At 48.1% G+C, this 14,016-nt stretch overlaps 1 protein-coding gene across 2 annotated transcripts in view; it reads right to left on the bottom strand.

The window, feature by feature from the left end:
* The window catches only part of NSF (N-ethylmaleimide sensitive factor, vesicle fusing ATPase), a 72,497-nt gene that overhangs the window by 34,975 nt on the left and 23,506 nt on the right, over positions 1-14,016 (bottom strand). For both annotated transcript variants that reach the window (XM_014884820.2, XM_014884819.2), the window contains exons 5-8: positions 11,868-12,034; positions 9,879-9,986; positions 9,219-9,294; positions 4,680-4,835 (exon numbers count right to left, since the gene is read on the bottom strand). In XM_014884820.2, coding sequence (XP_014740306.1) covers positions 4,680-4,835; positions 9,219-9,294; positions 9,879-9,986; positions 11,868-12,034 — 507 coding nt within the window. The remainder of the gene's footprint in view (positions 1-4,679; positions 4,836-9,218; positions 9,295-9,878; positions 9,987-11,867; positions 12,035-14,016) is intronic.

The following is a 14,016-nucleotide window of genomic DNA, read 5'->3' as shown; positions in this document are numbered from 1 at the left end:
GGTGCCTGGAAGAAGGAACAGAACAGAACAGAATGCTCCAATTAAATCTGCACACTGCAAAGCCAAGAGCCACAAACACAGTGGCAGGCAGGATTAAATCCATCTGAAATCTGTGTAACCTGATGCACGAGTTTCTAAGCTGGGGAGGAATAATGAACTGCATGCTGCAAAACAAAAAATATCATCTATTCTACCCAGGGCCAGGCACAACCTGCTGATCCAGAATGGATCCATGTTCTGGGTCGGGCACCACAGCCCTGAGCAGGGAAAGGAGGCCAAGGGAGGAGAAATAATCATGGGTGATGTAGAGGTTATGAGAAATGGCCTCAATGCCAGAGCTGGCCTGGAGAAAGCTGCAGAGACAGAACCAGACTGGAGGGCAAGGCTGAGAGCAGCACCCAGCACTGGGACACACTGCCCAGCAGGGCCTGGCAGTCCCAGCACCCCAGCTAAGGTTAGACATGCCTGACACTGACTTACAATTAAAATTAACCGATTTTCAGAATAGCTGGGTGAGAACCTTTCCATCATTATTCTTCTTGTTCAGTATTTGAGTACTTTGAGAACATGAATGCATTAATTTTTAAGGCAGCTAACAGACAAGCCTCCACTTCAGACAGAATCTGAGGAAGAAAATAACCCCAGTGTCTGCTCATTTCAATGTTCCCCTTGTGTTCTGTTGATACTTCACCTCTCCATCATGAGCTGGACTTCAAAATCACAGAGCTCTGAGACCAACTCATCCCGAGAGGACAGGTCAAGAGCACAGGTTAAGATGGTTCCCAGGAAACAGAAACCACCTTCCAAAAGTCGGATTTAGCTTGTTTGTGGTAGCAGGAGAGGATGGGGAATCTGGGTTCTGTTCCAGTCTCCCAGAAGGAACGTGACCTGTAACACCAAACATTTCTATACCTGTTGTTAAACCATAACAACGTGTCCATACAGAATTTGCTCTTTGAGGCCTCTACAACAATGAATGTGCCACAGGAGTCAGAGAAATCCCTTCCCTGCTGCAAGTCAAGACTGTTTCAAAGCTTGGGGACACCAGAGTGATCTTAAATAAGGAAAAGAGAGCCAGCACAAGTGTTTTGTTTTCAAGTCTGTGAAGGAACTTTACAGTTTTATTGCAAGTTACAGCTCCAGGCACCAAATATCAAAACTGTTGTTCCAAGTGCTTAAATATCTGTTGGAGTCAGGGGGAAAGAAAAAACACCAAAAAGAGAGAACACTGTTCTAGGCAAAAGCACAAGCTGGTGAATAAGCTGGATTTAAAGTCTCAGCAGGAAAACTAGCATTACCATGGATGGGAAGAAAACACAACATTTGTCAAATACACAGAGGAGCTTCAGCTGAAGCAGGAGGATGCTCTGAACTGCAGCAGAGTGACCAAACCCAGAGCCCCTTCACCACAGAGTGACACAGCCTTACTATGAGCTGGATGGCACAGACATCCAGAAAGGGCTTGAAAAGGAGAAGGATTCAGGGAATGTGAAGGGCTGGCCCTCAGGGAGAACCTGACTGCTATCTCCCCCCACCAGTGCCCCCAGGTGTGAAGTTCCTTCCTCAGAAGTCATTCCTATGAGTGAGGCACCAAAATGTTTCCAGACATCTTCCTCAAACCTCATCCAGATAAAGATTTATTTCCATTTGGCAGCCACAAGATTATCAGGAATCAAGCATCAGTCAATCTTCCCTGGCAGGGTGGACAGGGCTGGCACAGGGTGCCCAGAGCAGCAGTGGCTGCCCCTGCATCCCTGGCAGTGTCCCAGGCCAGGCTGGACAGGGCTTGGAGCAGCCTGGGACAGTGGAAGGTGTCACTGCCCATGGCAGGGCTGGCACTGGATGGGCTTTAAGGTCCCTCCCAACTCAAACCCATTCTGGGATTCTGTCACATCACACCAACCAGGGAGCTGGTTTAGCTCAGTACTGACCCTATAAACTGTCTTTATTAATAGTATTTTTTGCTGCCAACTGTATTAGCTCCCTACAGAGTCATGCAAGCCCAAAGCCACCAGAGCAGGGCTGGGACATCCTCAGATGGGAAAAATAAAATGTCCTTCCAGGCCAGGAGGGAGCTTGGGCAGGGTAAGTGCCCAGCTGGGGCTGATCTAACATTTCTCCTCTTGGATAAACCAAGGCTTGTACCACCAGAGCAGCATTTCCCCCCCTTGGATGATATGGTTAACTAACATTGATTTATGTGCTCCAAACCCAGAACATTCCTTGGAAGTTAGATAAACCACACACAAATTGCAAGTAATGCTGGCAGGGTCTATAGAGCCTCTATGTAGTTATGAACAGAAATATTTATTGCATTTGGCGTGGAAGCTGCAGTCTGAGAGCACTGGGCAAAGAACACAACTGGGTGAGCACTGCAGCACCAGGGAGCAAGCAAATTCCTTCTTTTCCTTTCCCAATAAATTATTCACAAAGGTGAACAGCTGTCACACTGACATTTCAGATCTGAAATATAGTTAAGAGCAAGTTATAACTAAGGCAAAGAAAATGAATGTCAGAAAGTTTTTGTTTTTTCAAATTTCAGATAAGCTCTTTAGCCCTGGGGTTAATCAGAGCTCAGGAGCTCTGCTCCCAGCCCAACTTCTTCCCTGAAAAATGTCTTTTTGTGCAGCCTGGGTGTAAACATGCACAGTAAGGGTATTTGTATTTCATGTCATTTAATGGGGCACACCTTTAATTCATTGCCCAGGGTAATCCAAATACCAGTGGTCCTTTACAGAATCTTTGCCTTCCTTTATTAAACACCAATTATCTTTTACCTTTACATGTGGTCCCACCAAGGACTCTGTACTGCAGGCACAGAATCAGAGAATCCCAGAATGGTTTGGGTTGGAAGGAATCTCATCCAGTGCCAGCCCTGGCAGGGACACCTTCCACTGTCCCAGGCTGCTTCTGTCCAGCCTGGCCTGGGACAGTGCCAGGGATCCAGGGGCACCCTGTGCCAGGGCCTGCCCACCCTCCCAGGGAACAATTCCTGCCCAATATCTAACCCAAATCTCTCCTCTTCTGTTAGTTTAAAACCATTCCCATTCTTGTCCAGTCATTACCTGCCCATGTAAAAAAATCACTCTCCTCTGTTTTATAGGCCCCCTTTAGGCACTGGAAGGGGCTCTAAGATCTTCCTGGAGTCTTCTCTTCTCCAGGCTGAACAGTCCCAGCTCTCCCAGCCTGGCTCCAAGGGAAGACTTCATGAATGCACACAATAGTTGCTTCAGAAGGTAAAAATATTTCAAGTACAGGAGGTTGGCTGTCAGCAACAGTGCTGAGCTGGAACCAGTGCCTCTGGGTAAAAGCTGTTCTTCCCAGAGCCAGCACCATTTCTCTTATTTCTTCTCTCTGCAGAGCAGTTAAATATTTAACAAATTTAAGCATTTTATGTTTTCAAGCAGAAGCAGAGAAGTTGTATCTCGCTCACAGCCACAAAACCCATGAGACACAAGAGCATCCCCCAAAGGCCTCAGCTCTCAGACTGACAGGAATTAAAAGGCAGGAGAGAGAGAATCAGGCACTGGCTGCACCCAGCCTTGGGGTTTCTCCATAGTTCCTCCATACGTGTCCAAACGGCCAAGAAGAGACTGAAGGCACATCCCAGGGAAGTTTACTTTGCATCAATTCCACAGGCACTGGAAGCCCCAACACCCCACAAACAGGATGTATCTCCTGATGGAAATCTGTTTTGTAATCAAAATCTTGATTGCTTCATTTGTGGGGAGAGGGGAGGTGGATCAGAAACATAAACATACACAGAAATTATACAGCTATGGATTCCAAGTTCAAATATGAACCCACAGAGATTATATTCCGAGAACAAGGAGCAGCCAGAACATCCCCAGCCACGTTCTGTGACAGAACCAGACACCTGCAGCTGCACACTGCTTACTAAAAATTAAACCTTGCACCATTTATCTGCCTGCCAGCACATGTTTACCAAGTACTGGGACTGCCTTTCCTTCCCTTGACCCAAAAAGAGAAGTTATATTTAGAATCTGTGCTTTTATTTCACAGACTCCAGGACGTGCCATGGTCTGTGCATCCTCCCCAGCATTTCAAGCCTGACCAGCAGAACTCACAGCCCATGCTGGGGTTACTGGGCTCAGGCTGAGGGAGGACAGGCTCATGGTGCAGCTGCCAGAAGAACTGAGATGTAAAAGGGATTATGGCAGGAGCATGAAGACAAAATGAGCTGTGTGGACAGATCATGGCCAGGCAGGAACAGGAGCAGTGTCACTGCTATGGATAAATGAAGCATTCAAGGAGGGAGGGTTTCACAGAACCATGGAATGGTTTGGCTTGAAAGAGACCTTAAAGCTCATCTCATTCCAGCTCCCTGCCGTGGGCAGGGACACCTTCCACCAGACCAGGCTGCTCAGAGCCCCGGTTTCAGCTGCACCAGAACAGTATCCAGTTAAACCATGTGTGTCATTCCTTCAGACATTCCATATGCAGGGCTGAGTGTTTGTGCTGGGTTTGTCTCCCCTTCCCAGCCAAGCAACAAGAATCCAAAATACATTTGGGAGCATCAGGGGAAGAAGAGGCTCTGTTGGATCCCTCAGAAGCTGCTGTGTTACAGCACCACAAGGGTGTGAGCTGTGTCCAGCCCTCACACACCAGGGACAGGCCTGCACCCCGTGCCCCAGCACACCCCTCTAGGTTACACTCACCCATTTGCTCCACAATTTCAGGTGGGAAAACTCGTGAAGCAAAAGCTCTTCGGAAAATATCTGAGAATTCTTTATCCAGGCCTCCAATGCCCATTTTCTCAAAATTCCAGTCGGGGTTGATGATTGACTGCCGGTTCTCCTTGGTCTTTGATTTACCTGCAAAAGCCAAGCAATGGTTTCAAACACACAGCCCAGCAGAACTGCAGCACACACAGGTACAGACACCAGAACAGCTCTGCAGGTCAGACCCCATCCCATGAACACTGTGCTCCATTTCAAACGCTGCCCAGGAGGACACACTGTGACAAAGACACAAGGACAGGCCACCAGAGACCCAGCTTGGTAAATGATTCCCAGCCTTCCAACTGCCCGGGTCAGGGGTTTCTCCAAACACTTGTTCCTATGTACTGAAGAATCCACAGTAGATTTCTCTGCCACAGATTCAATCATGTGGCCCTGGACCCACCTAACCTCAGCACCCAGCTGATATGGCTGCTGCCAGGACCACTATCCACCCTTTTCCAGGCCACCTGGGAAGAAAAAAGGTTTGTCCTGCATCCTCCTCAGTCCTGCCTTTCCCATCTCTTCTTCCTTGTGCAGCAGCAGCTCCACACTGAACCTTTGTTCCTCCCTGTCTTCCACCTTCCTCCCACACTCTGATGGGCAAATGGGCCTGCAGGTGCTGCAGTTTGGTTGTACCTTCAATACAGGTACAGAACGATGGACACTGCTTTGTTCATATTCCTCTATACTAGCATGTGATCATTCTCAGCAGCCACGTTTCACAGCTCCTAACAGGGCCCACACTGCATGAGGTGGGTGCAGCATTCCCTCGATCCTGCCAGGATCTGGGCCCACCACAGCCATCAGAGGTCAGGAGAGCTCTTCCTCCCACACATCATTTACAGCTCTTTGTACTCAACCTCCTCTGCCATTTCCTGCCTCAGTCACTGAGCTCAGTCAGAGCCAGCCTGGGCACCTCATTGCTCCAGCTTCTTCCCAGCTTATTCAATAATTCCAGTGATTAGCAAAGGCCCAGCAGAGATTCCCACTGAACTCCACTGACATCAGCTATTTCCTCCTTCCCTTTCATCACTCACTGACTCATGCAAGGACCTTCTCTCCCACAAATCTCTCTTCTGATTCTTTCTTAAGAAACTTTGACAAAGAACTTTGCTGGAGGAGCTTTGACAATCAGCCCATGTGAGCCCTGCTGCCAGTGCTCTCTGATTCCTGTCATGAACTCCAGTAGGATCATGAGGCAGCACTGCCCTGAGACAAGACAGGCTGGCCCTTCCCAGTGTATCACTGGTATCCTCTAATTTAATGCTCTATTACAGTTTCTGTTGATGTTTTTCTGTACCGACCTCAGGTTCAAAGGTCTGCACCTCTGCACACCTTCTCCAGAATCCCTTGCAAAGGAACAGCACACTCACCACTCTGTGTTCCCAGATACTGGAGCAATTTGCAGCAAAGTTACACGAAACAATTACAATTACAAAAACAATTCCTTTACAACTCAGAAGAACAAAGGCCAGCCCTGGCAAATCACCAGGGTTCACTGTCTGTTCCACAGCCTCTTCCAGAGGAACTGGAGGTGCAGCCAGGCCCCTGAGCAAAGCTTTGCAGCCCTTTAACCACCTCCTTTCCCTGCTGCTGACGAGCCACTGGCATCACAGCCTCACAGAGGAGCTTGGGGGTACTCAGAGTGTTCAGGAAGCACAAATACTCCTAGAAGGATGCTGGCAAATCCAGGTAGTCTCACCTTAGGTTTATTCAAGGGAGCCCATAAACAAACACTGACACCTTTATCAGTCCCAACCTTTCAATGGCTTTCAGCATCCTCAGCTACCAGGGAAACACAGAGATCTGACAAGCCAGACCAAAAGCAAAGACACTGCCAATTATCCTTAACTACTGCAGAAATGGGCTGTTTCCTTAGACTCACACAGTGCTTTAAGGGTTGGCCCTTAATGGTTTTCCCAGTGGGGGCATTCCCACCCTAGAACACCACAGAATCACAGAGATCACACAGTCACGGGTGGCTTTGGGTTGGAAGGGACTTTAAAGCCCACCCAGTGCCTTCCACTGTCCCAGGTGGCCCCAAGCCCCATCCAGCCTGGCCTTGGACACTTCCAGGGATCCAGGAGCAGCCAGAGCTGCTCTGGGCACCCTGTGCCAGGGCCTTTCACCCTCCCAGGGAACAATTCCTGCCCAATATCCAATCCTAGCAAACAACAAGTGTGCATTTTGCTGCTCTGTTCCACAAGCTCTTCTAAGAGGTACTTCAAGTTCAGCCAGATAATGAATGAGCACCACGAGTCCAGGAAGTCCAGCAAACAGCAGCTCTGTGTGAGCTCAACCAGACTCTTTAATCCTGGTCTAAAAACATCTGGAATCAATATTTCAATTCCAAGGGCAGCAAAACAAACAAACAGGAACGTGCCTCTGGGTAACATGCCAGGGACAGCCCAGCAGCACTTGGGACACAGAGCACCTACAGCCCTGCAGGGAGCACCAATCCACAATTCCCCTGTGTTTATTATCCCACTGCTGCTCTCCAGCTTTTTGCTCAGACCCCTCAGCCAGGGCTGCTCCTGGCTCCCACAGATCTTGGCTTACACTCCCCCCTTCTGGCTGCACCTCAGCATGGTAAAATTCTTGCAGATTGGATTAAAACCTCTTCCATTGGTTTCATAACACAATTTTATGCTAAACAGAACAAACAGAATTGGCTTTTTAAAAAATTATTACAATTCTTCTCTATTGAAATAATGCAGGCCCTTTACTGAAGGCAGAGCTCAGTGACACTCACTTCACTTTCATCTCCTCTCTCACAATTTAATTATTCAGAACTTTACAATTCCCCAGAGACCAACAAAGCACATTAAGCAGCTCTGCCTCAGATCAATGAGGAGATTAAATGAAGTACCAATTTGACAGAAGTAAATTGAGGCACAAGAAGCTCTTTTGTCTTGTCTGCAGACAATGAAACAGAATCCTGGGGAAGGGTCCCTATTCCCAACGCAGCAGCCCTCCCACAGGACCACTCCTCACAGCCAGGAGGGAGATCCCAGGTCATTAAATGGCTCTAACTATTTACCAGGTACAACCCCCGTGCTTGCTGGGACTCAGTGAAGAGGGTTATTTCACTGTCCTGGCAGCAGAGTGAAAACTGAACGGGTGCAGTCCCACATCACAGGTGGGAACTCACTGCCCTGCCCCTGCAAGTTTCATTTGCTGCTATTAACAACTGTACCCTCGTTAGGATGCTTAATTACAGCCATCTACAACCAGAGCTGTGCCAGGGTTCCAGCACAGGCTGAGTGCTCAGATCAAAACTCTGATGAGGTGCAAGGTGTGGCTACACAGCAGCCTCACACCTTCCCACTGTCTGGAAGCAGCTCCAGGACACAAAGTCCCAGCCCCAAACGTGACCCTTCAGGGCAGCATCAAAGCTCAGCCCCTGCCACAAGCTCCTGCAGTGCTGCATGAGCTGAATTCTCCTTCCCTAAGTGGCTGCTACCCTCAGATGGTTTATTCCTGTAACAAATACTCTCAGCACTGAGCATTTCCAGAGCGGTGGTTTGAAGCCTGCTGCAGAAATAAACCTCACAGCTCCCTGAGCCCCCAGCAGCAGCCTGCCCCTCCCACTCCTGATCTGTGGAATAGCAGCAGCAGGAGGAGGAGTGTCCTTAGCTCACAGACTCTGGGAGGAAGGAACAAAACAGGGAAGAAAAACAAGAAAAAATGAAAATAAAAGTGTCTGTCTGGCATTGAATCACAGCCAGAGCCACACCACCAGCAAGGGAGGGATCTGCAGCTGGAGCTTGGAAAGAGTCACTCACCTCATACCACTGGTAAGCAAAGAACAGCCAATAGCAGGAATGTGTCCCCAGGATTCACCAGAGTCCCCTCCCAGGAAGCCCCCACAGAGCCAGGGCACACAGAGCCACTGCAGGGCCCAGGTCCCACCTCTGGTGACTCCATGGGAACACACCAGACCCAGCCCAACCCCTACACCAGGATCTCTCTAAAGGAATGTGTGCAAGACACAACTATCCCCCAATTTCTTTGATGGCCAAGTGGGATATTGTACACAGGGATTTGTTTTGTTGAGGTTTTAGAAGCTGTCTCTGTAAATCACAGCTCCCAGTGGTGTGAATGAACTCGTGGGAGCAGTTACACCCACAGAGCCCCCCTGCTCCTCTGCAGCTCCCATGGCCTTCCAAAGAGCAGGACTTGGACATTTTGACTACACGTTTAAAAAAGCTCTCCATTTCCTAATCTTTTCTCTTTTAATTAAATTTATTGGGAGAGCTGTTGACTTGTTACTGTCCCTGAAACATTCTCCTCTGATGTTTGAAGAGTTAAAGTATTTCAGACAGCTGCTGTCTGCTGCATCTACTGGTCCATTTGGCCTTGCTAAACAAAGCCTAAGAGTATAGACAAAAAGCTACCTTGAGGCAATGAAGTCTCCCAGGCCTGAAAAGGAGCAGATCTCAAGTATTATTCCTCTGTTTGGGTGCAGGAACTCACCAATCAGATTGAGAGAGGAGTTCTCAGCTTTCTCAAAGGCAACTTGACTGTTTCCAAGAACCAAACCAACCTCGATCTGCAAAGGGGAGGGAAAGAAATAATTACATTAATTACCATTAGATTCAGCTTCAGATTGCTCCTTTGGTAGCTCCAAGCACATCTCAAAGGCAGGAAAAAGCAGCAAAAGCTCCACTTCAAAAGTCACAGGGAAGAATGAAAAATACCAACCCCTCCTCTAAAACACACAGCACTGAATGGAGAAGCTCACCAGGTACAACAACCTGGCTTTTAAAAGTTACTGGTTTAGTTCAAACCCAACTATTTTATATCAGCAAGACCTAGCAAGTAAAGGAGAAAATAAAATCATGTCCTTCCTACAGAAGGAAAAAGCAAAACTGGACATATCTGGAAGACAAAGAAACCTCAAGAGAGGCTGTTTCCATGAATTAGTGCTTAAAGATCAAAAGGCTATTCCTTGTATCCTCCCCAGCTCTGTAGTTTAGTGGAGACTGCACTGAACTGCAAACAACACAGCCAGATGAGCCAGATGTGTGACTTCTCCAAAGGCAGGTCACCTAAACTGCTCCTGGCTGCATGACCTGGTCAGGAGCTGCAGCTCTGCAGAGCCCAAGGAATGGACAGGAGTTCCTGGGAACCCACCTTCTGCTTTTTGCTTGTTCCAGACTCCCCTTTGAGAATGCTGGGATCCATGGCTTCCATGTCCTTCACCAACAGCCCAAAGAGCTTGTCATTAAAGCTGAACACCAGCTGTGGAAAGGGAAAACAATTCTCATTAAAAAAGCTAAAAAGGATTCTGACAAGACTACTAAGATTTGAAGGGAAAGAGGCCTGAAGACTAAGTCAACCACCCAGCAACTCCCCTGGAGGTTTTTTTTGCCCTGTAAAGCTCTGGAGTGCTGACCATGTGTTTCACTGCCCCAATATAAGAGGAACAGATCTAAAGTTGCAGAACACAAAGTCAGCTGGAGAAACTCAAAGAAAAATTCTCCTTCCAAGAAAATCATCTATTCCCCCCCTTCTCCCCAGCTCAATGTTCTGTACCAAATGATGACATTTTCCTCACACTTCAATAATTGGTGCTAGTCATGGAGAACAATTTAGCTCAAAACTTTCAGATCTTTTGTATTTCAGCTTGACAAGGACATTTCAGGAATAGTGCTAATGAGAGACAGAATGAATGTAATGAGAACTAGGGTCCATCCCACAGAACACCAGACTGGCTCTGCACAATTCCTTTCCTTGAGTTTGTATTTCCAACTGGCTTAAGATTCAGACTCTGCAAGGTGTAAATACCATGAGAGACCAACCTTGACCTGTTTTAAGAACAAGGCAGAGCAGAGGTTGTCACACAGAGCTTTGCAGGGGCTGAAGCCCATCTGCTGCAGGCTCAATTACAGGGACATCAGCTTTCCAAGGTCCCCAAGGAAAATACTTCATCCCTGTTTCATTGCTTATGTCCACAGAGCAGCAATAAATCATGGAATTCCAGAATAGCTCGGGCTGGAAAGGACCCTGAAGCTCATCCAGTTCCACCCCTGCCATGGGCAGGGACACCTTCCACCACAACAGGCTGCTCCAAGCCCTGTCCAACCTGGCCTTGGACACTTCCAGAACCATAAAATACACTGCACTTGGGAGGTGCCATGAGACTTAATTAAACCTAGTGTTTATCTTGATCTTATAGAGAAGGAGGCAAATGTGACTTCCCAAAAGATTCCAGGAGCTGATTCCATGCTCACATCCAAGCAGGTCACAACCCAGAGAGATCCAAGTTCTCCCAAGCCCAAGCCCTGGGATTTTCCTCACAGATTTAGGATAGGGCAGATTCTAAACCCCTCTGCCCATGCTCTCAGTGAAAGTCACAATGGTTTTACTTTTCATAAAGACATCCTTTGGTGGATCCCAAAAACCTGGGATCTTTGACCTCTCTGTGCTGTCTAGCACTGACCCCCTGTAGAACACTGCTTTTGACCTGAGGCCTTGGAGAAGGCTCCAAATTTGAGTGATGGAGTTAAAATCACGGGGGTGTGGTTATATAGAAGTGTGTGCTTTCACACGGTGAAGGGGTTTAAATTTGAGGTTTTATAATACAGTAATAGGTATGGGACAAGATGGAGGGGTTTGGGTGCTGTCTCTTCTCTGTGTTCTTCCTTCATGATTTCAGGCAGTAATTTTTGGTTGGACAGTCAGTGCTGCACTGAGGGTCACAGGAGTTTGGTTATTGGGTCAAAAGTATAAATACTATAGGTGTTTGTTTATTGGACTGTTTAGCTTTAAGAGACCTTGTAACCAGCTGGATTCAGATGCATTCTGTTCACTTTTAGCTGGTAGCTGGAAGTGTTGCAGAACTCTCTGTACTTTAGATAAAATTTAATAAACAACTGAGCCCAAACACAAGAAAATTCACCTTCATGTTTTTAATCCTGGCTCTGAGTGAAGACAGAAGAAACTGCAGACAAGCCACTAATTAAGTGGTGCAAATACCACATTTACAATCTTTCACACAAGGAGCAATTCCTGCCTCTCACCCAGCCTTTGCAGAGCTCTGGGCACCCTCAGATGGTCCCTCCAAGCCTGCAGGAGGTGTTTTAGCCCAGTGTGGCCTCAAAGGCCCAGAGCACAGCCCACCTGCTGGCCCACAGAGAAGGCCTGGCTGTTGAACTGCTGGATGAACTCTGCAGCCATCTTGTCTGTGTCATAGGGGTTGGAGTCAATGTTCTTCTTCTGCAGGAAGTCGATCTCGATGGTCATGGTGCCAATGCACTGCTTGGTCTTGTCAAAAGTGTATAAGGAAACTGTGAAAAAAACCAAGAAACAGCACATTTAAGGGCAGCAAGGTCTCCCCAGTGTATTAAACATGTTTGGCAATGCATATTCCTCCCTTGAGAATTTCACTTGGTAAAACTGAATATATTATTTCTGATAGAGACTTACTTTTCTTAATCCATGTTCAACTACAAGGTCAAAAATACAGTAAAAGCTTCACTGAAAATCCCTGCATTGCTCTAAAAACTCTTAATAAACCTTTAAAACAGCTCAAACACCACACAGACTTTGGGGGATGAGGACAATGAAAGCAAATCCAGACATGCTATGGTCCCACATGGCTGTATCTCCACCCAAGGGTTTGGACACTTCTCCAGGAAGCCCAAAAGCAGCTTTAAGGGCAGCCTTGCCCAAAGGCAGTGACAAGAGGCAATCACTGGTTTTCTGTGGCAACAGGTTGCCAAGCTTTTCTCCAGATAAGGCAGAAGAAAGTGAATTACTGCATGTTGAAATGCAGCAATACAATCTGCCAGCCCAAAACAAGGCACACATCCCTGACACTGAGCAAACAGCCCCCACCCAGAGGTGCCCTTGGGCCCACCCTGACATTTCCAGGTTTCCTTCAGTGATGCAGAATCCCCTGAACAGAAAGCCAAAGGGCAGGGAAGGCACTGCACAGTCACTGATCCCACAGGCACAGCACGTGGGAAGCACGAGGCCACTCAGGGTGGAAAGAGGGAAAGAGGATGGAAAGGAAAGAGCAGAACCCACAACTGCAGGGACACTGCTGAGCCAGGGCAGGCCCAGCAATGCAGGAACCAGGCTGCAGCAGAAGCCAATGATTCTCCAGAAGACTGAGGAGCATTAAAGGTTTGCTTTGGATCTGGAGAACAAAGTCTCCTGTGCTGGAGCAGCCATGGCTAAGGGGAAGCAGGAGAAGGGGAAGGTGGGAAAGGTGCTTCATTCCAGCTGTGAATTCCTGTCCAGCCCGTGGCAGCACAGTGGCTCCAGAACAAACCTGCAGATGCTGGGGTGTGATGGCAAAACAAGCCCCCAGCACGGGCTGCTCCAGGATTTGTTCACGAGAAGGGAACAAGCAGAGCCTGTCTCTTGCTGAAGGTGTTACCAAAGACACAGCACACACAACAAACATTCCTGGGATAGGCCACCTTGGGAGGAGCTGCCAAAGACAGATCTTCCAGGAAACAGGGGTAAAGATGAAAACACTACACTGTTTTGTGATCTACTGCATTGAGTTCTCTCAAAGGGATATGGCAGCAGGGTTATCCCTTTAGTCCTGCAAGCAAACACCAGGAGCTCCTCTCACCTCACAGGTCACCTCTGAGCAGTTTCCTTTTTCCTGCTGAACCTCATGGCTTTGTCAAATAAAAGCTTCTGGAATATCAGTCCCTGGCTTTGGTCACAACACAGGCCTGAGGTGTCAGCTGCACAGAGCAGCTCCTACATCCAGCACTGAGGGAACTCCCAGCATGGGGCTGCAGCCACTCAGCAGAATACAGCACAGCTCCAAGAGCCTGGAATTGCCCAGAGAGAGGCTGGGAATGCAGCAGCGACCTCCTGGCTCTGGGAAGGCAGCAGGAAACTCCCTGGGGTGGGAAGGCCCTGGCTCCAGCTGGGCATCTCTGCTGGGAACACGGGAGCAGCTGCAGCTGGAGTGCACAGAAGGCAGGACAGACACAGCCACTCAGGGCACTGCATTCCCACCAGCAAAACCACTCACCTGGAAAACCTCTCCTGGATCATCAGGGGCTCAGCAGGACTCCCATCACTGCTCCACAGAGCTGTGGGCTGCATTTACACTGACATTTAAAACACAGCTTCCACATTATCAGGGAACCAGGACAAAGCATGAGCCTTGGGAAATCACTGGGTTTGTGAGCACTTCTCCCAACCTGCAGAATGCTTTACAAATCCCTTCCACCCAGCACGGAGTCAGGTGATATTTAGTCACTCTGCACAGAATCACTGCATTATTTTTGTTAACACAGAC

This window comes from Sturnus vulgaris, chromosome 27 (assembly GCF_052056855.1).
Source record: "Sturnus vulgaris isolate bStuVul1 chromosome 27, bStuVul1.hap1, whole genome shotgun sequence".
NCBI lineage: Eukaryota > Metazoa > Chordata > Aves > Passeriformes > Sturnidae > Sturnus > Sturnus vulgaris.
Note: the sequence above shows the minus strand (reverse complement) of the source record. Positions and strands in the feature narration are given on the sequence as shown.